Genomic DNA, 26426 nt, shown 5'->3' with positions numbered 1-26426 from the left:
GTAATGCATATTTGCTTTGCATTTTGAATTTTCATTTCTACACTAAAATCTATGACAAAAGCGAATACTGTAAGGTTTTAAAAATATAATTGTTAAATGTTATAATAAATACAAATGACATGCCACAGAGTTTTAAAGGAATATGACTGCAAGTTGAAGGTTATGCCTTTTTTAGCAGTCAGTTCTATATTTTGCCACCTTTTTCCTACATTTGACTTTTTAGGAAAATTGATACATTAACCCCATTTCCCTGGCAGCACCACTGATTACGATGATAATTAACTGGAAGTAAAACAATGAAAATGTTTTTGTAGTGACTCAACTTCTGAATTGCACAAGATTTCAACACATTTCACAATAACCTGAAAGATCTACATTTTGTTTATAGCTCTTGAGAAAGATACTTGTGCAATGGGCTGAAAGTTGAGTAATTAAAAAGTGGAATGCCCACCAATATAGTCTTATAAATTCAACAATGGTCGTGACTAAACTACAGTATGTATAGATTTAATTTTATCTAATCTTTAGTATCCAAAACCATATTAACATTAATATTGTTTGAGACACACAGGAAGAAAACATTATTGAATAGTTACTTACGTAAAATTTAGAAAATTTCGCACTTCCGCATGACACAATTTAATGGTTAAATCCTATAAAACCATCTCAGCTTCAAACGCCGTACCCTTTTGTGAATGAAGACAGTGGATCTTCGAAATTAATAGGATTGAACCATTAAATAGTGCAATGCGGAAGTGCGAAATTTTCTAAATTTCACGTAAGTAATTTTAAACCGCGTTTACCGCAACCATCATGAATTATTGAATAGGTTTATTAGCAAATATAATGAATGACATTGCAGCTAATTAGGTCTTATACAGCTGCTGTGGTGTTCACAGATGTATTTGTAACTTTATTTGTCCATTTGTAATGTACTTTTAACATATGTGTTGTTGTTTGGTTAGGGATACCAATGAAGTTATGTCGGTTAGGGACACCAATGTACTTATCTTAGTGCTGCATTTTGATTTTATTCTTCGTTCTGCACTTACAAATAAACTATAATAATGTTTCGATAAATAAATGTTGACATTTCATGCCAAGTATCAACAACATATTAAAAACTAGATTAAATCACATACATGCCTTGTTTATTCTCCGATTTTTGAACCAACCTTGGCCCTTCTTTACGAATGCAAGAAAAAAATAGTTAAAATGGATTAACTATGATCAGGGTAGCAAGTTTTTATACTCTTTAACTATTTTAACTATGTCTCAACCCCTGAACAACCTTTTTTTTACTTCCATCGCTGAAGGATGACAAAGGTTGGTCCGAACAATCAGACAATATAACAAGGAATGTGTTGTGATTTGACCTCGTTTTAATAAATAATATATTTATGGAAAAGTTGGCTAATTTAGAAAATAAGCATCGATGTCCATCAGAATGTTCCTATATTTTACAGGATGCCTGCGAACATTCAGATTTTCTGCCTGGTCACACAAAAAACACAAAATTTGACAGCAACCAAGTACTGCCACATACAACCCAGCTCAATCAATGAAAGTTACTACAACAACAGCATGACATACTTACACTGAACAGTTAAACTGCACTGACTGGAAGCCTCCCCAGCTGAGTTGATGGCTATGACCTTGTAACGACCTGCATCTTCCAAGTATGCTTCTTGAATGATCAGAGAACAGCGATCACCTTGAAACAGCAGCTGGAAGTCAGAAGATTCCTTAACAGGCCTGTCATCATGATACCAAATCACCTACAAAACAGGAAAAAATATATCAGTTTCGTTACACTTCAAAATTGCATATGTTGTGTAAATAAACACCACATTTCTTGAATTGGCAACACTTCAATGGTATATTTGTAGAGCCACGTACTTGCCCACTTGATATTCACTATGAAGAGCACCCACAGAGGGGGTCTGTTGCCGCTTGTCCTCCCCACCCCTCCCGCACAGCCAGTCAACAGACTAACGTTACCACAACGTTATATGAATGTTGTATTTATGATGAATGTTGTATGTAGGGGAACAACGTTGTGATAACGTTGCATCAATGTTACAAAAAACATTCCACTGAATACGCTTTAGTTTGGATGATCACCACCATGAGCGCCACAAGCGTCAGATCGGAGTGTTTTGTTTAATCTGAATTTGTGTGTGCACTGACCACCAAACCTTGTATTTCCTACAGTGTACACTAGATGGCAGTGCGACTCAAATGAAAAACAAACATAACTTTTAGTAACACAAATAAGGATACTTTCGATTGTAATTAGTGAAAAAAATGTGTTTTATTATCCTCCGAAAGATGTGTGAATATTGAAGTTGTAAGGAAGATCAGAAAATGAAATGTGTTGAATACAAGTGAAACTCCCATGATAAATATTTTTATTCCAGACTATATAATCAGGAGCTAAGTACTGCAAAAAGAAACTGATTACCAGGTGTAGTTAGATATTGGTTAATTCATCAAAATCTCCAGACTAACAATTGCCTATTTTGGTGGAGCAGGAGAAGTTTTTATAATATGTAAAGAGAAACTGTGACGTTACAAACATGAGTTTTTCCTGTTACGCATATGTATTATATACAAAAATGGCTTGGCAGGATTGCTAATAGCTTACCATGCGAAATAACCATATTTGAAATATGCATTGTTATATTCGTAAATTACACAGGCAGGAAGGTAATGTTGCAAAAAAGTTGTGGCAACGTTAACCCCTGACATACCTAACGTTGCTACATAATGTTCAGTATATGTTGTGATAACGTTGTCAACCAACGTTGCAGCAACGTTGAAAAAAATTACCCTTAAACGTTGACACAACATTTTCACAACGTTGTATCAACATACATTCAACGTTGTAACAACGTTAGGTATGTTAGGGGCTAATGTTGCCACAACGTTGTGGCAACATTACCTTGTTGACTGGATATATATCTAGAAAGACTTCATATAATTCAAATTCAAAAATTCTAGCTTGAAAACATAGATGAGGGGGTGCTGTGAAGTACAGCAGATTAAGTGCCTATGCAAATTATCCTAGTGCTGGGATGATTCGTGAGAATTCTCTTAACTGGGGGAAAGCATCACTTCATGTTTCCCCCCCCCCCCCTAAGCACTCCTGCTTCTACGACAAAAAATTCTGCAGGCAGCCTTGTTCACTGTGAACAACCTTGTGGCAACATTGTGATTAAAAAGCTCATCATCTTAAATGTTAATATTTAGTGCCATAGGTAAAATTCGCCATGCTCGTTGCACCATATCATTATGGCACAAAGTGGGTATGGAGGTAGGGGCCCCACATATTCATGATCTCTGCCATTTTGTGAAGGTGGTGTGATCAGCACCATGCTCAGACAACCTTAACCACCAGGAGTCCATTCATTAGAGGCTGGGTAAATCACAAAGATACTTTTATCCAGGGACACAGTCAGAAAAATTCTGACCATAAATCCCCATACATTGGGAATCGAACCTGGGTTTCCCATATAGAAGTTAGATACTTCACTGACTGAACCACAGCAGCTTCTTAGTGTTACAGGGAGTTCCACAATTATTTTCTAGGATGGACACAGAATGTGGTGCAGCACATGATAGGGTGTTGCATTGGAAATATACGTGGGTCGTTCAATATATAAGTTTCTGTATGCTGTAAAAAAAATATTTTTAAGATACATTAGAAAACTATACATACATGTGTAGGAGGATCCTTCCTCACTTCTCCACATAATCCCCATAGAGATTCAGGCATTTGTCCTACCGTTGAACCAATTTGTCCATACCCTTTGCAAGAAAATCAGGGCTCTGGCTATTGAGCACTATTCTCATATTACGCTTCACTTCTTCACCTGTTTCAAAACTGTAACCTTGCAATTCAGACTTGAACACCAGAAAAAGATTGAAATCACTCGGCGCTAAATCGGGGCTGTATGGATTGTGGAGCAGCCGTTCCCACCCCAATTCTTCAACGTTGTGTTGTGTTTGCACTGCTGAGTGGGGGCGAGCATTATCGTCAAGAAGAATGACACCAGCTGACAGGGGACCTGGTCGCTTATGTCGAATTGCATTTTTCAGTTTATCCAATGTTTGACAATAACGGCCAGCATTAATTGTTCTTCCTCGTTCCAAAAAGTCCATAAGCAGAACGCCCTTAGCATCCATGCTTCTGAACTCCTTATGACGCGAGCCCACGTTTTCCGAACAAGCATTTACTTTTCGCCCTTGAGCGCATGCGCCTTCACGTCTGATAACGAATCGATTGTTGTTCCTTGTAGACGAAGGATGGCGCTTGTCAACCATGTGCTTCTTTATAATGGCATTGCTTTATACAATATTTTATAGCACAGGGAAACTTATATATTGAACGTCCCTAGTAACATGTACATTTGTCCGCATATTAAACACCCCTCTCTTATTGAGCAAATGAAGCATCATTTTGCATTTTAAGATTTTGTTAATTATATAAAATCACAAGAATTTTGTTACAGTTTTGTCATATCAAATTGTTTTTATTCACATCATTTTGCCTGTATCATTCATTCATCAGGCGAGTAGCAAGAACAACCTGTGACAACTATTTGATACAGTCTACATTTTTGTTTTCAGTTCAATGAAAGACAAATGGCAGGTCGATACTTAAGGATATTTATATTCATCGTATAATGTAGGTAACTTCTCTTACAGTATATACAACCTACACAAATGCCTTTAAAAGACAATGAAATATCCTGAAGGTAACAAGGATGCTTTTAAACAAGTTTATGGACTTTTTCTTTAATTCAGTAAATAGTCAAATGCTGTTGCTTTGCTGTCACAGCTACAAATTAAATAACTAAAAATAAATGAAATTGTTTCAAGGTAAACGATACACACATCAGAATAAAACTCTCTGAACCAAGATAATCCAAGTTCAAGTGAAGTGAATCTACAGGGTGATTCAAAAAGGTCTTTACAACTTTGAAAGCATATAGAAATTAATTCAGATAACTTGCAGAGTCGGTTGAGGTGCCATTGCAAAGCAAAACACATCAAGTTTTGACTCACGTAGTCCATTAGTACCGAACTCACCCGCCAGTAGCGGTCAGCATTGTTCTTGAAAATGGCTACTTTTACTGGTGCGGAACATGCTCGCCGAGTGTCTTGGTTTCACGAGACTAACAATGGTTGAATACATTACAAATGCAGATAAACTCGCTCGCCAACAGATAACGACACATTCCTAGACAATGTCATTTTTAGTGTTGAGTCAATGTTTCACATCAGTGGACAATTTCTATATGCTTTCAAAATTGTAAAGTCCTTTTTGAATAACCCTGTAATATAACACACAAGTAAATAAACAAATTTTAAAAGGTTTTAAAGCTTAAAGTGGGAAGAGCAATGAAGATTGTATTATGTTAATCCATTACTCACTTCAGGTTCAGGTTGTCCAACAATAACGCAATCCAGTCTCACTTTCTTCCCTTCGAAGACAGAGATATCCTTCAAGGGTAGATGAATTGAAGGTTTAATTGGTTCCATGTCACTGGCCAATTCAGAGTCTGAAGTCTCTGTAGGTAGACGGCCCTTTAAGAAGAAAATATCAGAATCAGTTCTCAGTTTCATAATTAGGTTCTTATTAAGAAAGCAAGACAGAAATAAGAACTCCACATGAATACAGCGAATCCCTCAGAAATTGCAAACTTTACCTGCAGAGTTAAGAGGGAACACTCACACAGCTGGGAAAATATATAAAATATATTATTCAGTACATTATCAGAGAATAAAAATCTTTCAATAATGTTTACAGAAAAAAAAATAACATTCTTTACACTGTTCTGTACTTTTCTGTTCAAAACAAAGATTTGTGTGTGTTTATTAACTTCATGGCATATTTTCAGAGCTACTTTTAGTGCACAATTAACATATAGTAGGGGAATGAATAATGGGTAGTAGTTATTGGCTGATACAAGCAAATCAATATTTCTATACACAGCTGGTAATACAAATTTTGTTATTTTATTTACAGGTCAATTAATTTTGTAATTCAGTATCAGGAACAGTTTCAACACAGATGAACTGGTGTGATGCACCATCCATGTGTACAGTTCCTGGATCATAGTCCACGATACACATGTGGTTCATAAAAAAGTACTTCACAGTCAATGACCCATGAATATGTAAATCTACAATATTTATACAATTATTTGTAATCTATGGCTACAATATACCCTTAAAATAATGTTCCGTATGTAATCAGTACATACACATAAATAATTGTGTATTTTTATACCTTCAGTGTTTCATTGTCTATATATTGTGTATTCTTACAATAAAAAAGTCAAAGTTATTTGCTGTGTGACATCTAAGCGCACTAGCATACACAGATTTATTTCTCATTTTTTTTTTTATGGAACTGTACTTGTAAAGGTGGAATATTACATAGTTGCATTCTAGGAGAGCGAATGCAGGATACACTATAAAACATTTCATAATTGCCATTTTTAACCTGTTTTAAAAGTTGTTCGAAGACATTAATGGTAATTGGGGGTCGTTTTTAAGGGAAGTTTGCATTTACCATTCGGTTTCCACCTTGGAGATTTCATTTGAAAATTTTGATTTTTCTCAAATTTCAGGAGGAGCTGTATGTAGCCTCATTAGCTCCCCTCTGCATACACCATTGTCTAAGGCCAAGCATTTATGTTCATATCGATATATGTGTGTAAAAATATTGTTCAGTCTTTAATCAAATAAAATTCCCAATTGTATTCTCTGTGTATAATCACAATCTCTCATACAATCACGTTTATAGTTTGCAACTGCTATTATTTCCAAGGTGAATAGTTCCCTTTTTAAGTCCCACATCAACCAATCCTACAGCTCCTACAGCATGTAGAAAATCACATTACAATTGAACCACATGTTGAGCATGGCCAGGTAACATGTTAAACTAGAAAGTAAGAAACTCACCTTCACTGAAACATTGCAAGAACTTGTTGCTTCCCCAGCGATATTCTTGGCAGCAACCACGTACACTCCAGCATCCTTAGGAAATGCTTCAGGGATGATTAACGTTGCAACTTTGCCATCAAATTGCATCTGTGGAGAAGAAGAGTGCTGGTTTTCATCTCTAATAATAAATTTATAACGATCAGTAGAAACTTTCTTCAAATGCAACATAATGCTGCTTCTTCAAACTGCAACATCCAGGTCTTGCACGGACCAGAAAGCAACCGTGAACTTATTCACGCTAAAAACCTGCCATCCTTTGGAAGTTCGTCTCGCAGCAAGGTATGGGTTTACTGTATTCTCCACGTAGAAATTTAAGCAAACTTGTCTAGGATTTGAATCTGGGGTTATACATTTCTCACTGAAACTTCTACAAATTCTTTCTCCTATGTGTACCAATCATAAGACATTGAATATTGATTGAATGGTGACCAGAGTCAAGAATATCAATATGTGATTAAAGTAACCGAGTGATTCATAAGATCCGTGAAACATTTTAGAAATTCCGACAAATAAACTATGCAATGGATAGTGATAATTCTGATGCCAATAGAACAAAAATCTCTCCAAGTTCCTGTAGGCAACAACATGAGTGCATCATTACCATGGTTTGCCACTAGGAGGCAGTAGTAGCAAATATGGTGCTAAATAAATGTGAGAACCCATTGTGTGTTGGAATGTGGAATATGGAAGAAACTTGTCCACTGTGACCATGAACTTCGTAACCATATCACTGCAGCTATGGCACTGTTTAACCGTGAGTTGCTAACGTGCGTGGGGACAAAATGCAGTATCGGTTAGATGTTTGCCACATCAGCAAAGTTGGGATCGCAGAGAATTTGAGAGATGGGAAGTTTGGTAGTTTTTGGCAGAATTACCACTCAATTGTATTGTTTATCTGTAGTAAATTTCTAAATTGTTTCACAGACTTCTGAATATATCAGTATATTTGTGTACAAAGGAAATATTACTTACTTTGGCATCTCGAGTCTCCTTAAAGGGCTTAGAATTGTGAAGCCAAGTGACTTGTGGAGCAGGTAACCCCAACACTTCACATTCCAGTTTAATCTTTTGTCCTGCTCTAGCCATGACGTTGGATAAGGGCACAGCAAAAGATGGGGCTTCAGTAGGTTCCAGTGCTAGAGAAAAAAAAAAGTTTGTGAAGCATTTAGGAAAGCTATTGTTGCTCTAGTGAGAAGCTTACGTAATCATAAGTGGGGATAGATCAACATAAACTTGTAGTGGTAAAGTACAGATATAAAATTTATTGGTACCAATAATCTATTATTCAGACACAAAATTGCAAATCTTCTGATTCATGAACATGCTTAATTACTGTATGTAACCAGGTGAATGCAAAGAGTTTGGCAGTGGAAAAGAAACTATTTATTTGAACATTTACTTCATCAATGCATGAATTACACATGATGCCTCAGCATCATAAATCACTGGAGAAAAACAGCTGGAAAATTTTGTGCAAAATCCAAGGAAATTCCTCACCTATCAACTCACTGAGGACTCCACAAGAATCTCAAGTAGTGGACACTAGTCATTTCACACTTCAACACAATTGTGAGGAAGACAACAGCTGAGTGTCTTTCTGTCCAAAAGTGTGTGGGGTTCTTGAAAATAATACATTTGTTTTTTACATTTCTTTGTAAACTGATGTTCATTAAACATTCAAAGAATTGCAATTATTTTACATCAAAGATTTCACAACGAAAACTCTTAACACCATGAGATGTGTGTACACTAACCATAATTATAAGATGACATGGAATAATTTATGTTCAAATTTTATGATCATGCTAAATAATACTTACGTTCAACAGACAGTTTTGCAGTGCACTGGTCAGATCCGACCTGATTGGTTGCTTTGCAAACATATTCTGCCTGGTCCTCTAGGAACACCTCTTCAAACCTCAAGGTGGCTTCTCCATTGTTGTACGTGATCACATAATCTGAGGAGTTGTCGATGCAAACATCATTTTTGAACCACTGGATGGTAGGAAGGGGATTTCCAGTTACAGTGCATTCAAACTGGAATGAGTCTCCTTCTTTTGCTGCTGCTGTCTGTAAAACCTTTGTAAATGTTGGAGGAAGAAGTTGTTCATGTGGCTCGGTTTCTGTAAATGGAAAATAACAATTATTTCTCTTGTAGTCTACAGTTATTACAAGCACAAAAACACAGTTTTTCATTGTAATGTTTCAGGAGAACACACACAAATGCAAGAAAAATAATAGGCATACATAAATGGCTGAACTTATAAACTGGCTTCAAACTTATAACAATGTCAATTGTTTTTCTAGAGTTCAACATTTTCATTTGAAAATATATATTTTATCAAAAATTTTTGGTTAGAGCATATCCCATCAGATACGCCAGTGCCTGCCGGCAAAATCAGATGTGCATAATAAAAGTAGGCAGAGTTATTGAGCAAGGCATCACTTACACAGAACCTAAAATGAAAGTTTGAATTTATCAAATGAAGTACCTTTCACTGAAAGAGTCGCACGTGTTTCTGCAATTCCAGCTGCATTCCCTGCCTTGCATGTAAACCTTGCAGAATCCTCCGTGAAGGTCTCCTCGATTGTCAGCGTGCAAATTCCTTGATCAAAAGTAGTTTGATAGTCAGGGTTATTTTGAATAGAGATTCCATCCTTGTACCATATAACTTCCGGCATTGGAAAACCAGTCACTCTGGAAAGATAAAGAATCTATTTATTTTCTGTGTCCTTTTATGTGGACTGCAACAAAGTTGGGGAAATAAGTGTACACTGACTGAGGTTTTTTAATTAAAGATCCTAATGTTAAATGAAACAGATGCTTTTTTCTTCATTGCAGAGAGCCACTAATTACTAGAGCTGAGAAGGCGCCACTTTGAACCAATACCGAAACTCTTAATTTTTACAGATATTGATATCGATACCTGAAGACTAAAAAAGTAAAGTGCTCCCCTGGGTTTTGCACCATGCCGAAGGTGCATAACGGGTGTGGGGTTAGGGCCCCACACTTTCTTGATCTCGGCTGAGCTGGGATAATGTACCAGAACTTATGAGTCCAGCAAGTTTTTTGTTTTTTTGTGTCACACCTCGTATTTTCCCATGGCAGAGAATTTACTATATATTGCCATTATATTTTTATTACTCTCTGAAGTTGTATTCTTCTTTTGTGTCACATTGTTCTGGTATGAAAGGTTGCATTATTTGTGAAGGTTGATTTCCAAGTAACTTTGGTCTGAAACCTCCCTTATGGCTTTAGAAAGTGTTTCAATCTAATCTTAACAGAGCCAGTTTAAACTGCCTACCCTCTTTTTTTCTACTTACCTGCACTCAAAGGTAAACTTCTCCCCTTCCTGGATTGTGGCATCATGCAGAGGGACAGTGAATATTGGGGGAGATGGCTGGGGAAGGTCTTCCACGAGTTTCTGCTTCTTCATGGGAGGGCTTGGAGCTTTTTGAGATTCATCATCAGTTGGCTTTGATGGAGGCAGAGGTATGGCCTCTGTTTCAACAATCTAAAATAAAAGGCAACAAAAAAGTGAAATGAATTCTGAACATAGACTTCAGTCAGTCACTATGATGTCCACTTCTACCCATACATCAATAGGTATTGAAGAGAAACTTAAAAAGATCAAAGATCAATTACTTATGTGTGTAAGTACCTGTATCCTCAACTAACACTTTTTTAATGTGACACCATGTCAGGTGTCTAGGGATACATATTAACCTGAAGAAGGAGGCAGCCATGACTTCTGAAACGTCATTTTGATCGACATTTTGTACTCACACATGCAAGTAATTGATCTTTGATCTTTTTACGTTTCTCTTAATTAGCTGTGAGTAATACGCACACCACAATATGTTATACATCAATAGGGTTGAAGTTTTGCATTGGCTTAGTTTATCTGAACATGAGCGTACAAGGTCAAGTAAAAAATATATATACAGTAAAACCTCGTTAATCCAGATCCCGAAAATTCAGACTTCGCTCAATCTGGACAGGGAAAAGGAGAAAAAAACTGAATGCAAGGTTTTAAATGTGGCTAGAAGTCAACAAGCGAACTTCCCAAAGAAAAGGCAGTCAACCACTGATGAAATTCTGTTTCCCGCAGACTTTGTACTGTGCTGTATAGTATATTTAGGCCTATGCCATTTAAATACACCATAATAAACTTGTTTTGTTGCTATAGACGTAGTTTTAAAGCACTTTCTACTGTTCTTTTAGGTTATTTCAGTTAATCTGGGCTTTCCTTAAACCACTCAACTTACCCCCTTCCCCCTGCCATTAGTACAGATTAACAAGTTTTTACTGTATATATTTTGACTACAATTACTAAATATCAATGTACTTCAAATGAACTCCTCCTTGATTCATCTATTAAAGGCTTGGAGTTTTCTGAGCTCTTCTGACAGGGTTCTTTTTTTGTTACTTTAATAACTTTTCTTCCCATTTCAGAGCAATGTCTAGGTACTTTTCAGGAATAACGAAGAATTAAGACATTGAAAGTGATTATAAAATATTTAAGTTTTTAACTTTTAATCATTTCTAATATCTCAATTCCTGACTACTTGTGAAGGAAACAGAAATGATTCTTAAATGTTGGAAGAAAATAACATTTCAACCAGTTGAAAGAACCACATATCAAAGTAATACAAAAAAGTAGAAACCACAAATGTAAGAATTGGCCAAAATGATACAGAATATCAGAAATTCCACACAAAAGGCCATGCAGAAATATACTGGTCATTTCAAATTAATCCAAGTTTGAACACATTAAAATGTTAAGTATGTACATCAGCTTTAAGAAATACAGCGGAACTCTGATTGTCCATTCCCAGATTTTACACTATCTTGCATTACATTAAATATCTATGATCCCAATACAGCAACACGTAAAAAAATAACCAGATTTCTAATTTTACTACATTTCTAGTATTTTTATCTCTGTCCCCTGGAAGACTTAAAAATGATGTTCCAATGTTATATGTGGGTACTCACCTTATGTACAGTTTGAGGCTTCACTGGTATGGCCTCCCTCATAGCCCTCTCTGCAGCCTCTGCTGCCTTCCTGGCTTCCTCTGCTGCAGCTGCTGCTGCTCTGGCTGCTGCCGCCTCAGCCTTTGCTGCAGCCAAGGTAGCATCAGCTTCTTCTTTCTCCTAAAAAAAAAAAAAGATTACAGTAGGTTTGAAATGGGAAATACACAAAGTTGAAAGAGCCTTGAAACAGATATTACCCTGCCATTTGAATCTCTAGAGCAAGCCAGTGAAAACAAATCCTCTGTGCAAGTAGTTAACTCTAGAGGGCTCTAGAGGAAGTGCATGGTTGGTGGAACATGGCTGCAGCTACCAGCCATTTGCAGCAGCACACATTGCTTTGCTCCTCCCACTTGCTTTTTCTCCTCCTCTGCCGTCATGCATGATGCACCTAGGACCCTTTAATTATTTTAACAGGAGAGAATACATGCAGTAAATGGAAGTACGAGGGTCATCCAGAAAATAAAGACCGTTTGGTTATACAAAATGAAAAAAACAATATTTATTGGGGGAAAAAAAATCTGTTACATACCTGAAGCTTCCTTCACTTCTCTACACAATCACCTCCTACATTTAAACATTTGTCGTATCTGGGCACGAGTTTCAGAATTCATATGTTATACTTGTCTGCCGCCAGTTCATTAAGCCAGGTGGTCACTGCATTCAAACAAAAGACTGCTCGCACATTTCCACCAAAAGGCACTACGATCAATGCAAATTATTATTGTGGGACTCTAAGAAAACTACGGCGAGCCATCCAAAACAGGAGGTGAGGAATGCTTTCTGGAGGAATTGTGCTTCTGCATGACAGACATCCCGCCCTCACACTGCTGGTGCAACTCAAGAATTGCTGGATCAATTAGGATGGGAAATTTTTGATCATCCACCCTATAGTCTGGACCTTGCTCCTAGCGATTTCCACCTTTTCCCTAAGCTGAAAGAGTTTCTGGATGGTAAACGTTTTGGAAGTGATGAAGAGTTGGAGAATGCAGTGATCACCTGGCTTAATGAACTGGCGGCAGAAGAGTATAACATGGGAATTCTGAAGCTCGTGTCCAGATACAACAAATGTTTAAATGTAGGAGGTGATTATGTAGAGAAGTGAAGGAAGCTTCAGGTATGTAACAGAATTGTTTTTTTTCCAATAAATATTTTGTTTTTCATTTTGTATAACCAAACGGTCTTTATTTTCTGGATAACCCTCGGACATGGAGGGAGGGAGGGAGGGAGGGAGGGAGTGAGTGAGTGAGTGAGTGAGTGAGTGAGTGAGTGAGTGAGTGAGTGAGTGAGTGAGTGAGTGAGTGAGTGAGTGAGTGAGTGAGTGAGTGAGTGAGTGAGTGAGTGAGTGAGTGAGTGAGTGAGTGAGTGAGTGAGTGAGTGAGTGAGTGAGTGAGTGAGTGAGTGAGTGAGTGAGTGAGTGAGTGAGTGAGTGAGTGAGTGAGTGAGTGAGTGAGTGAGTGAGTGAGTGAGTGAGTGAGTGAGTGAGTGAGTGAGTGAGTGAGTGAGTGAGTGAGTGAGTAAATAAATAAATAAATAAATAAATAAATAAATAAATAAATAAATAAATAAATAAATAAATAAATAAATAAATAAATAAATAAATAAATAAATAAATAAATAAATAACCAACCCATGGTACAACAGCTCGTGAGGGTCAGGGCCTTGCAGTCTAAGGCATCATGCTTCGGCAGGTTCGAGTCTCCTGGGGGAAGTGTAACAACTTTTCTCGTGAGATATCGGCCAGTGTATGGGACCAGCGGCCATCCACCATCGTGAGGAAATTGGGGAGCTACGAATGAGTAGCGTAACCTCGTCATGGAAACCTGTTGTTATGGGGTGATGTGTTGTCAGCACCACAACCCCCAGTCGTCGTTGTAGGTTTCCATGACGAGGTTACGCTACTCATTCGTAGCTCCCCAATTTCCTCACGATGGTGGATGGCCGCCGGTCCCATACACTGGCCGATATCTCACGAGAAAAGTTGTTACACTTCCCCCAGGAGACTCGAACCTGCCGAAGCATGATGCCTTAGACTGCAAGGCCATGGTATGGGACTAGTATAGGGAGCTCTTGGGGTATAATTTTAGAAGTTAGAAGGTTGAAAAACAACTATCTGCTCAGTGACTGTTTCATACCTTCTTTAGATTCTCCCGTTGTATTTCTGCTGCCTTTAGGTTCCGAGCCAGGATGTTGAGTTCTTCGTTGATCACTGTGAAAGACTCCAGCATCTCCTTGTTCTCCATCAGCACTATGGTTACTTGCTTTGACCTTTCCTCTCCTGAAATAGCACAAGTTTAAAGTTAAGTAACCTGAAATAAGTCAAAAGATTTGGAAAAACAAGAATTACAAAAGAAATGACACTAATATAATACAAGTGCAAAATGAAAGTTCTATAATACTAATAAAGGCATCATTTCGTGATAGAGTGAAATTATAGTGTGAATTAATGAATGAAAACAAATAAAAATTAAATAAAGTAGATGTTTAAAAAAAAGTTTGCTGTAGTTCACTAGTTTTCATACCAGGACATTATTTGAGGTTTTTACAAGTTATTATGCTGATTGATTTAAGCAAGACTACATTCCATTCCCTGGATGCAGCAATGTGAGTAAATCATTTTGTCTCATGAAATTTGAGTGATAGTTCGACTTAATTCTCGATCTCTTGGAAAGATGAAAGTAGTTATTTGGAATTTAGCACTTATATTTCCCCTAATTATTAAGCTAAAAAAATGCTTTCTAAATATAAATCAATGAATATTTTTGTTACTCCACACATTTCTTATTTAACAAAAATAACCACTTCAACTTTACACACTTGACTAATCCATCCCAGATTTTATTTTAATGGTATTTTAATATGCTGTGCTTCTCTATCAATCTCCCTCTGAATTGAATCACAGACCCAAAACACACATTTAGGGCAAAATCTAGGCTTTACTAATTAGAATTCCTTCGCTTTCAGGAAATTTTTATCACTTCAATATATTTTAAGCAAAACTGGAAAATACTGAACTTTCAAGAAAACAAAAGACAGTGTAAAACATAAAAAGCCTAAAGAATAACCTCACCATATAATTCCACAGCAAGCGAGGAGATCCTCCTTATCCTCTCGTCTTGCCTGACTTCACCCGGCTTCAGGAAATACTCCACCTCGTGCAGCAGCTGAGAAGCCTCGTCCGGTGTCTTCACTGCCAAGGACTTCCTTGCAATAGTCACCAGCAGCTTACTGCCCTGGCGGAACCACTCTTCAGCCTTCAATGGACAAAAAAGCATTTTAAGTTAACTAATGCATGCTATCCATCTCAAACAATCCAACAAAGATGGAATTCTTAACCCAAAAAAGGAAGAAAATTGAACAAGCAAGGAATTTGGCAGAAATGTTGAAGTTGCCTCCCCTAAAATTGAAGCTGTGTTGTGGCCTTTTTAGGTTTTTGGCATATATATCAGCAACTGCTGCAAATGCAAACTTATATATATTACATATATTACAATGATTTATTTGTACATACACAGTGAAACCTAATTTTTCTTTTTGTTTTTCAGCTGACCAAGGTGAAACAAGTTAAAATGCAGGAAATTTAAAATCCGGGAAAATACTGTGGCATTTTCCTCTATTAAGACCATGAAGATTGAATGTACAATGTGGGAAAATGTAAAAACCAGGGAACGTCAAATTGGGGTTCCACCGTGCATGCCAACAAACACTTGTGCCTTAGCCCTTCTTTCTTTTTTTCCCAATATGAACCTACTTTACACCTTATTCTAAATGTTCACTTTAATTATGCTACCATTGCATGATTTGCATGCACAAACATGTTTGCTGATGTAAAAATATTACAGATTCCTTTGGGTCATGTACAGGGTGTCCAAAAAGTTCCCATGCCACACCCCTAGATTATATTATGTACATAGTACACATTACCCCTAGATATAGGGTTACCAGATCGCTGTAAGGGAAATGTAGGACATGCTGTCCCAAAATGTAGGACATTAAGTCAAAATGTAGGACACAAAACATTCTCAATAAATAATAAACATAACCCCATAGCTCTACAGCACCTTGGCGGGCCTTGGCTTACCTACCGACTGCTGGTCTCCCTCCCACACTGTTCCGCCGTCACCTGTTATAGCGTGGAGGTCTCAGACCAGTGTTGGGGTGACGGGTGATCGGCCCGACGAACCCCCAGCCGTTGTTGTAGGTCTTCTCGACCGGGTTACGCTCACTCACTCGGAGCTTCCAAATTTCCTCACGATGGTGGGTTGCCACCGGCCCTATACGTAAGCCGAATAAATTCCAACCAGAGCCGGATTCGAACCTACGCCGTCCCGCAGCGAACGATCTCAAGACGAGTGAACGCCTTAACCCGCTCGACTACGGAGGAGGACCAATAAATAATACATATTTCTATAAAGCACGTTAGAAAGTAGTTGAAAAATTACACTTTCCAGTTTTAAAAAAATTAATTCTTAATGAATTTTTAAATGCAAAATGTCAAGACTTGCAATCATACTAATCAATGCACCTCTTACTACATGATTTAAGTTGTACTTCTCTGAGGAGACAATTTTTATCAAAATTTCAGGTTTAGTCAAAATCAGTCAAACTCTGAAATTATAGGGACCAGACTTTATGAAAAAATAATTTCCCTCGTTAGTCTGTTGGGCTGATGGTAATAAAAGTACTCTCTGAACATTTGAATTATGACCTGTAATGTTAAACAAATATTCAGCAATTACCGTAATTTAAAATTCGAGAAGTTTAAAGTTCGAGAAGTTTCATCTTGGGCAGTCTTTAGTTCAATAACAGGGTGTCTACCAAAACAACACATCCAGAATTCTTGACTTTTTCTTGACTTTTCTAGATCATTTTCCCATCTTTCTTAACGTTTATTTATCCGACCCCTACTTAGGTAAAATTGGAAATTAGTACTTATTAGTGTTGCCCACGAGACGACTCGTCTCGTGGAGTCTCGTGGAAATGCTGTCTCGTCTCGAAAATATTCGTTTGTCTTATGACACATGGTCAATCTCGTCTCGTCTCGAATTTTTAAAAGCCTGTCCCGTCTCGTCCCGTGGGCAACACTAGTACTTATGAAAATAAATATATATTTATTGAAAACCCCTACCAAAGGGCCAGTTAAGATGAAAACTGAAGCTTAATTTAAGGAGAGAATTAGATCTGCTTTCTCGTATTAATGCATCCTGAACTGTATTTGGTAGACGAGCAAGGCTTTGGCGTGTGGACTCAAGCCAGTATAGTCTTATGTGGGGCTTGTGTCGGTTGTCCCTATATGTTTGTGACTGTCCCTTCATCCATCTTACCTTGCCGCCATTCATTATCATTTTCGCGATTATCCAAACTAACTAACTAACTAACTAACTCTCTAGCCTTCTTAAACCCGAAGGTTCATGGCTGCAGCAACACAGGCCTTCCATACGTCCCTATCTTGAGCAAGATCTATATATTCTTTTCCATCCCTACCGATTTCCTTTAGGTCCATCTCAACGTTGTCCCTCCATCTTCGTCTTGGCCTTCCTACAGGTCTCTTACCATCTGGTTTCCCAACAAGAATCCTGTAAACTCCTCTTTCCTCTCCCATTCGTGCCACATGGCCTGCCCACCTAAGTCTTCTTGATTTAATTATTCTAATAATATCTGGACATGAATACAAATTATGTAGTTCTAAATTATGTAACCTTCTCCACTCACCTGTCTCCTCATCCCTTTTAGGTCCAAAGATTTTCCTAAGGATCTTATTTTCAAATACCCTCAATTTCTGTTCCTCTTTCAATGTAAGGGACCAAGTTTCACATCCATATAATACTACAGGCAAAATTACTGTTTTGTATATTTTAACTTTTAGTTTCTTAGATATTAAACGAGAAGACAAAAGTTTATGAAGAGAGTAGTAACATGCATTTCCTGAATTAAGCCTACTTTTTATTTCCTCTTTAATATAATTTTCATTTGTTAATATTACTCCTAAGTATTTGAATTTGGAAACTGGTTCAAACGAGTTGTTATCAATAATTAGATTTTGATTATTACCTAACACTTGGTTTCGGCCTGTAAGCATATATTTAGTTTTCTCTTTGTTAACTTCCAAACCTATCTCTTTAGCAGTTTTGAAAAATATTTTAGCATTATTCTTAATCGTATTTATATCATCCCCCAGTAAGTCTACATCATCTGCATATGCTAACAACTGAGTCACACCATTTAATTTTAGTCCTTCTTTAGTTTCTTTTACCTTCCTTACAGCATATTCTAAGGCAAAATTAAAGAGCAATGGAGATAATGCATCTCCTTGTTTTAACCCATCGTGAATTATAAATTTGTCAGACATATTATTACCCACACGAATTTTACTTTCTGTTTCACTGGTGCATATTTTTATCATACTAACAAGCTTCTTAGGTATTCCAAACTCTACTAATATATTATATAATTTATCTCTTTTGACCGAATCATATGCTTTTTTGAAATCAATGAATAGCTGATGGACATTTTGATTATATTCCCACTTTTTTTCAAGTGTCTGTCTGATGTGAAAAATTTGATCTGTAGTTGATCTGTTACGTTTAAATCCACATTGATAATCACCTATAATTTCATTAGCATATGGGGTTAGTCTTGTTAAAAGAATGTTAGACAATATTTTGTATGTTGTTGAGAGTAGAGAAATTCCACGGTAATTATTGCAGTTCATTTTATCACCTTTTTTAAACACAGGAACAATTATGGATTCTTTCCACTGTTGAGGGATTTCTTCTTTATTCCATATTAAACAAATTAATTTATGAATTTGACATATTAATGAATTTCCACCATATTTAATTAACTCAGCTGGTATTAAATCAATGCCAGGTGCTTTGTTATTCTTAAGCCTTTTAATAGCATCTTTAACTTCAGTCAAGTTAGGTTCTGGAACTAAAGGTTCTGCTGTGTGTACTTCATTTACTTCTGATTTATCTCCTACATGGACATTTAAAAGGTCATTAAAGTAGTTCTTCCATCTATTTAGAATATCGCTTGGGTCAGCTAGAAAATCACCGTCTTTATCTTTTATCAAGTTTACTTTAGGTTGCCACCCCTTTCTAAATTCATTTACACCTTTATATAAATCTCTGATATTTTTATTTTTGCTGTTTGTTTCAATTTCGTTAATTTTGCTTTTCAAGTAATCTCTTTTTTTACTTCTAAACGTGCGGTTAACTTCTCGCTTTATTGTATTATAATTGCTTAGATTTGTATCATCCGAGTTATTTAACCACCTAAGTCTAGCCTGATTTCTTATTTCTATTAGATTATGACATTCATTATCAAACCATGGCTTACTTTTTCTCGGTTTATGGTATCCTATAGTTTCTTTAGCTGCTGATTCTATTGCATTACGTATGTGCTCCCAATTCTTATTTACGTCTGTTTCATTTATATTTTCATCATCATTTAAATCCTGCAAAACCTCAAATCTATTTGACAGTTTAATTTGGTAATCTTTCTTAATTCTTTCATCAGCAAACTTTCCTGTATCAAATTTTATAACTTTTAGATTTTGTTGCTTATGATTTATCACTGAGAGTCTTTCTCTTAATTTAGCAATTACTAAATAATGGTCACTGGCACAGTCAGCACCTCTATGTGTACGAACGTAAATTATACTAGTATGCCTTCTCTTATCAATGAGAATATGATCTATCTGATTATGAGTTTTACCATCTGGAGAACACCAGGTATATTTATGGATATCTTTATGTTTAAAAGTGGTACTTTTCACAATTAAATTCTTTGAGGTTGCAAAAGTAATCAATCTTATACCATTATCATTACTTAATTCATGAAGACTTTCTTTACCAATCGTGGGTCTAAATGTATCTTCTTTGCCAATCTGTGCATTACAGTCACCTAACAGAATTTTCATATCATACTGAGAAAATTTATCAAAAACCTGTTCTAACTCTGTATAAAAATCATCTTTAGTATTATCATCTTTATCTTCCGTTGGTGCATGTATGTTTATTAAAATAATTTTACACCACCTACCCTGTAAAACTGCATATGATATCCTATCATTAATAAATTCTACTGTTTTAAGAGCCGAGATAATTCTATTATTTATGAAAAAGCCTGTTCCAAAATTATGATTTTCAGTACCACCATAGAAAAAAGTATAATTTTTAGTTTTACAATTCCCTTCTCCTGGCCACCTAACTTCCTGGACAGCTACTACATCTAATTTATACTTCACTATCTCATTAACTGTACACTGAAATGCCCCAGGCCGGTAAAGGCTCAGAACATTCCAGGTGCCTAATTTAATATCCTTATTCCTAACGTAGATCTTATCCTTAGTCCAGGGACCTCCCAAAGTAGTCCCCACCCGGAGATCCGAACGGGGGACTATTTTACCTCCGGAATATTTTACCTTGGGAACATCCATGGCCTGATATTGTTGTTTCTTGACATGTCTTTTTACAGTGCAGAGTTGTCAGCTCTACGCCTAACCCCCGATATGAATGGAGGAACTACTACACAAGACAAACACAAACATATTAGACAGCACAATTACTACACCAGACGAACACAAACACATTAGACAGCATAACTACTACACAAGACACACACAAACACATCACAACTACTACACAAGACACATATATTCGTTACGGCTCATGTTTCTGTTATAATGCATTGGTTTACCGGTGTACGCATACACAGCAAGCTAAAATTTACTTCATTGCCAATTCCCGCGTAAATGATAAATATTTGCTGTAAAAGTTTTAACAAAATCCAATTATTCTCCAAGTGAGTTCCCATAAATTGCATGCAACAGTCCAGCAAAATATACACTTAAGAGGGTAAGTATACCCTTCGACACGGATATGGGGAGACCATATCTATTAAAATTTATTGGGGGTGGGAGGATGATTTTTTATCGAGGTGGGGGTGGGGGAGGATGCGAAATTTTAAAAATGCCAAAACTGGGGACAAAGTTTCGGGACGAAAAATGTTCAGGATTTTCCGGCACAGTGAAAATCCCCACCCGCTCACATCATTTGTACTTGAAGTGACTGCTTTCGCATTTCTGGAAAGAAAATTGCCATTTCCGAGACTCATAGTCCACAAAACTTCGAGAATTAAGCACTTGTCATTCACGACCATTATAAATTTCGGGACGTTTCGGAATCCCGAATTTCCCAAAGTCGGGATCTGAAGAGAAAAATTTTATTCCGATCCCGGTTCCGACATTTCGGGATCCTGCACATACCTAAAATACCCTTCTATTAAGTATTCAGTTGTTCATAGTTTCCAACCATCTTCTCTCCTTTCCATTTTTGTCCCAAGGCTCGAGGAAACATCCTCCTATCTAACAATTTCCACTTGTTCAAATTTAATACGAGTAGTTTAGCAAAATCTCACAATACCTTTCTCATTCATCGAACACATTTTACGTCAAACTAGTTTTACTGCTTTAAACACGTACTCATCAACAGTGGCGTAACCACAGGGGGTCATTGCTCCTCCCCCCCACATTCGACGGAAGTCAATTCTGGGGGAGGGGGCAAACATTGACGGCCAAGGGCACAGATGTGCAATTAGCCCCTCGATTTCTAATTTTATGCAAATAAAAATAAATTTCGTATTTTTTTTTTTTTTTTTTTTTTTTTTGCAATGCGATTATCCAAAGGGACAGAAAAAAGTTAAGTAAAATAAACTAAATCAACCAATCAATGCAAAAATTCTTGACCACAAGAATAATGTATTCCCTTTGTATTGACTTCTTGACTTACTTGTTTTCTTTACTTTTTCTTGACTGGTAGACACCCTGAATAACTTTGTTCTCTATACCCCTGCTTTACAATCAAATTATCTTGAATAAGAATGGCAACACCTTGTTCCATCAATATAATTCCTAAGGCAAGAGATTCTGCTCAGGCATTGAACAGTGACGTTATCAGAAAGTGGTCCCAAAACTTTGTTCATTAAGTGCTTCCGTTTTTCCGTATTTTTAATAGCAGGACAAACCTTTTTCTTTTTGGGCAATGACCGAATCAAAATAAATTTCACCATTGAGTTTGGAAGCGCAGTCCATAGACTTGTAACTTGCATGATTTTTTTCTGTCACCTACTTTCCTAATTAATATTATGTGACGCTCAAAATGTAGGACATTTATGATATTTTTCAAATTCCTCCCGGACGCCGGACATAAGGCTAAAATGTAGGACATGTCCGGGAAAATCCGGACGTCTGGTAACCCTACCTAGATATATACATATAACATTTATTACAACATATGTATTTTTTTTATTTACATAACATACTTTTATAACATTCATAGTACAGATCACTGTAATACTTTCTAGATATTAAGTCTTACCTTTAAAAATATCCACATTTTTATAACCATTTCAATTTTTGCTACTGACAGCATGAAAGATGAAAAGAACATAACTGTCAAAGAACATTATAAGTAGATACAAAGTACACCAGAATTATATTGTGCACTTGTGGAACAAATGCAAGTACCAGAAAATTAAATATATTAATGCAAGAAAAGGATGATCTATTATCTTAGCAATTACACTGAACATTTTGGTGTTTGAATATTCATAAAAATATGATAGTAATGTGAAACTTATTGAAAAACTTATCAGCACATGTAGCTGATTACCACCCTAACATCATCAATATTAATATATTACAATGCATTAATTGTTGATCAGTAGTATGTAGGGCAGTTGTTTATAAATTATCTAAATTTATTACTAAACCTTCTTCAGTGCAAAGCATAACTTATAATGCAGCAATGGAAAATCAGATTATTTTATGTAATACACCAAAAACAAAGCCTACCTCTTCTACCAGTGTGAAGTATTCAATGCTGAGGTTTATCAACCTCCGGCTCTCTGTGACCTGCATGTGGAAGGACGACCACCTTGACTGCAACTGGGAAAGTTCTCGTTGGATGTGATGCGACGATATGTGCTCCGAGGTGAGCATCCTTTCTGCAGTGCTTACAAATGTCTGGATCCTTTGTTCTAGAAGCTAAAGGCAAGCAGGGAAAAATAATTAATATAAGGAATGTGACAGATTAACAGATACCCTATTGCTATTGGCCAATACATGTATATTAGAGCATCAGTGAAATTACTTATAATTAGAGGCATGCAAATTTAGTTTTTGACGAAAATACGAAATATGAAATAATATGCTATAATGTTCATTTTTCATGTTTCTAAAAGGTGCGAGGTGCATTTTCCTATCCCGTTTTGTCACGAAATAATGCGAAATGAATTGCAAAATGCGAAATATACTCTTAAACACGAAATTTACAGTTTATATATCGACGTGACACTTTCTGAAGTCTGAAGTATCCTGTGAGTAATGCAATTCACGGAAAATTGATTAATTCTGCTGTAAATACACGTTGATTTGAGAAGCAAAAATGGACCCCTTTACACAAGAATAAACTTAATACTCTGGTAACTACATAAATGTGCTATTAGAAGGGATAAGTTTATTTTGTGTTATAAGTGCAGTATTTAAATCAAATTTAGGATTATATACACAATTTAAAAACCAAAATGTCATTTTATATAGCACTTTTGATGTGATTATTCACCGCTATAACATCGAAATGTTATATTATTTACCACTCTTGAACCCAAAATAGACTATTTTTGTACCGAAATTTTGCTTTTTTATTTACCAAAAATATGTGACTCTACTGATAATTTTACAATATCTGATAATTTTATCGAACTGATATATCAACAATAGCCTATAATTTAGTGCAAAATTTCACTGTTTTGCTATTTTATTTTTGTTGTTTAGCTTCGTTTTTCTGCCACTTTTGGCTAATTGCAATGAGAATGACTGATTCTATGATGAAATCGATGAAAGGACACTTGCAAAGAACACCCATGGCCAGGCTAAGATTTGTTTTGTGATTTTATTTTACTTTGTGTTTTGTGCCACTTTTGGCTACTTTGCGAAGATGGGGATGAGTGATATGACGAAATTGATGAAGGGACACTCACAAATATCCATGCCCAGGCCAGGATTCGAACCCGTGACACCTGGCATCGTAGCGTGATGTGCTAACCACTCCACCAGGGCGATTTGACAAAGTGAAAGAGTCATAGATCAGGTTTCAACCCTGGTTGAGCCATAACTTTCATGTGGTTTTTCAATTTTTAAATACATCCTCAGTGTTTCATAAGGTATTCCGTGTAGCAATTTCATTTCTTACAATAGAAAAATACTGTTCATTGTGTTTCTCATAAAAATTCTGATACACTCTTCTCAAAAAATATGGATACACACAAGTACAGCACTTGTTTGCATAACTCCCTCTACCTTTCATCTGTCCACACATCCAAAACACAAAGGTCTAGGATGTCAAGATGTAATATTATATAACAAGTTTCCAGAGGTTTACAAGAATCAAAAGTCCATCTAAATTTAGGACCACAGTAAAGAGCTTGTTATTGAAACATTTTCTTATTTGTACAGGTTATTTAGGCCGCATTTCCCATTAATGGACATTAATTTTAAAACTTTATTATTATTATTATCACATTACACTGCATTGCTTTGTAACTTTCACAAAGTATTATTGTTTTTACATAATTTCTTTGTATTCAAAATTAAGATATTAATGCTATCTACATATCCCATATTATGGTGCTATTTGTACTTGTATGATCAAGTGGATGGAAATAAAATTAAATCAAACTGTCAGCATCTTGACTGTAATATATTTCTGTTTTCTTTGTAACAATATGCCAGAAATGTTTAAAAAAATGCTAATTGTTCAAACTCTGATTAAGGCATGTGTTTGGTCTATCATCTATTTCATTAGTTCATTGTTGATTCACATCATCACAACTAACATAAGAGGTAGAAAAGTGATAAAAAACAACCAAATAGGAATAGCAACAACACAACACCTGATTAAGGCATGTGTTTGGTCTATCATCTATTTCATTAGTTCATTGTTGATTCACATCATCACAACTAACATAAGAGGTAGAAAAGTGATAAAAAACAACCAAATAGGAATAGCAACAACACAACACCTCTCACCTCAATTGTCTTTTCAAAGTAAACAAATGCTAAAGAGGTAGCTTTGGCCTCAGCTAGAGACTCCCCATACTGGCCACGTATGGAGGAGAGTTGCTTGCTGAGATCGTTCAACTGCAGGTTGATCTGGTGCAGGTCGTCGTTGAACTGACACAGCTGCAGGTGCTGCTCCAGGCGATTCCTCTGCTCCGTCCAGGCCACTTCCCAGGTTGCCTGCTTCAGCCTCAACAGGCTCACCACCTTCTCCACATCGTGCCTCGCTGCTTCCGGAGGCTCCTGAAATGGGAGAATAATGAGGTAAGAATTAGAATACATATTGTTATAGGCGTAACTTGACAGGGAGGAGGGGGTCACTTGCCCTTCAAAATTTTCAAGTTTAATAAAATTTACAACTTAAATGTACTTTTGTTAACCTCCTGGAACCTGAGGAGCAAAGCAATAAAGAGAAATATTTGTAAATGTAACAATTATTTAGCAAATAACTCTGGGTGCTATTTTTATGCCTCAAGTTTGATTCTGCCCTCTCAAAGTTAGGCCGCAAGTTACACCAGTGCTTATAGTAGCAATGACTGAAAAACTTAGAACATTTCTTGTGCTGTAAAGAAGCCTGTCAGGACTTTTGAAATCACAAGCTAACAACTGAGGGGTTCCGAGCATAATGGTGTAACTCAATTCAACACAGTTTTGAGAAAAAGACACATTTAAATAACTTAGTACCATGTTTAGCTGTTGGAACATGAGCATATAGGTGCCTCCGAGAGCAAAAATTTGAAACTTAGGAGATACTTACATCTAGAACTGAAATGTTGATTCGTCACAGTTCTAAGTTACACATGTAGTCCACTTGTCGTGAAGGCACATGCAAGGGTAGGGGATGAAGTTGAGGTAGTGACATTCGGAGTCAGTCATTTGTGAAGGTTATGTGAGCAGCACCATGCTCCAGCTGCCTTTACCCCCTTCCTGCATGTGCCCACTTCTTTGAGGCTAGGTGAACCCCAGGAGTATTTCTGGAAACATTCCCACTTAAAATTACCCAACCTGGGAATCAAACATGGCGGACACCCTATCTTTTTTTATTACTATTATTTGATTTGGTTTATTTTACTTCGCCTTTCCAGTACTTTTGGCTAATTCTGAAGATAAGTATGAATGATGATGTGATGAAATTAATGAAGTCCAGGCTGTGATTCTATAACCGATTATTTTGAGGACTGAAAGTGCAGCGCTGAGTAAATTTTGTAAGTAGGTCGACCATATTCTTTTAATTGAGGTTAAAGTGTTTAT

At 36.5% G+C, this 26426-nt stretch overlaps 1 protein-coding gene across 21 annotated transcripts in view; it reads right to left on the bottom strand.

The window, feature by feature from the left end:
- sls (sallimus) overlaps window positions 1-26426 on the bottom strand; it is an 854140-nt gene that overhangs the window by 534404 nt on the left and 293310 nt on the right. For all 21 annotated transcript variants that reach the window (XM_083122061.1, XM_083122066.1, XM_083122070.1 and 18 more), the window contains 12 exons: window positions 25146-25418; window positions 22911-23102; window positions 15123-15306; window positions 14188-14330; window positions 12017-12175; window positions 10342-10532; window positions 9510-9715; window positions 8838-9140; window positions 7990-8153; window positions 6976-7104; window positions 5440-5592; window positions 1598-1778 (listed from right to left, as the gene is read on the bottom strand). In XM_083122061.1, the coding sequence (XP_082978187.1) occupies window positions 1598-1778; window positions 5440-5592; window positions 6976-7104; window positions 7990-8153; window positions 8838-9140; window positions 9510-9715; window positions 10342-10532; window positions 12017-12175; window positions 14188-14330; window positions 15123-15306; window positions 22911-23102; window positions 25146-25418 (2278 nt within the window). The remainder of the gene's footprint in view (window positions 1-1597; window positions 1779-5439; window positions 5593-6975; window positions 7105-7989; window positions 8154-8837; window positions 9141-9509; window positions 9716-10341; window positions 10533-12016; window positions 12176-14187; window positions 14331-15122; window positions 15307-22910; window positions 23103-25145; window positions 25419-26426) is intronic.

This window comes from Lepisma saccharinum, chromosome 5, assembly GCF_977018435.1.
Source record: "Lepisma saccharinum chromosome 5, izLepSacc3.1, whole genome shotgun sequence".
NCBI lineage: Eukaryota > Metazoa > Arthropoda > Insecta > Zygentoma > Lepismatidae > Lepisma > Lepisma saccharinum.
This window is presented reverse-complemented; position numbering and strand designations above follow the sequence as displayed.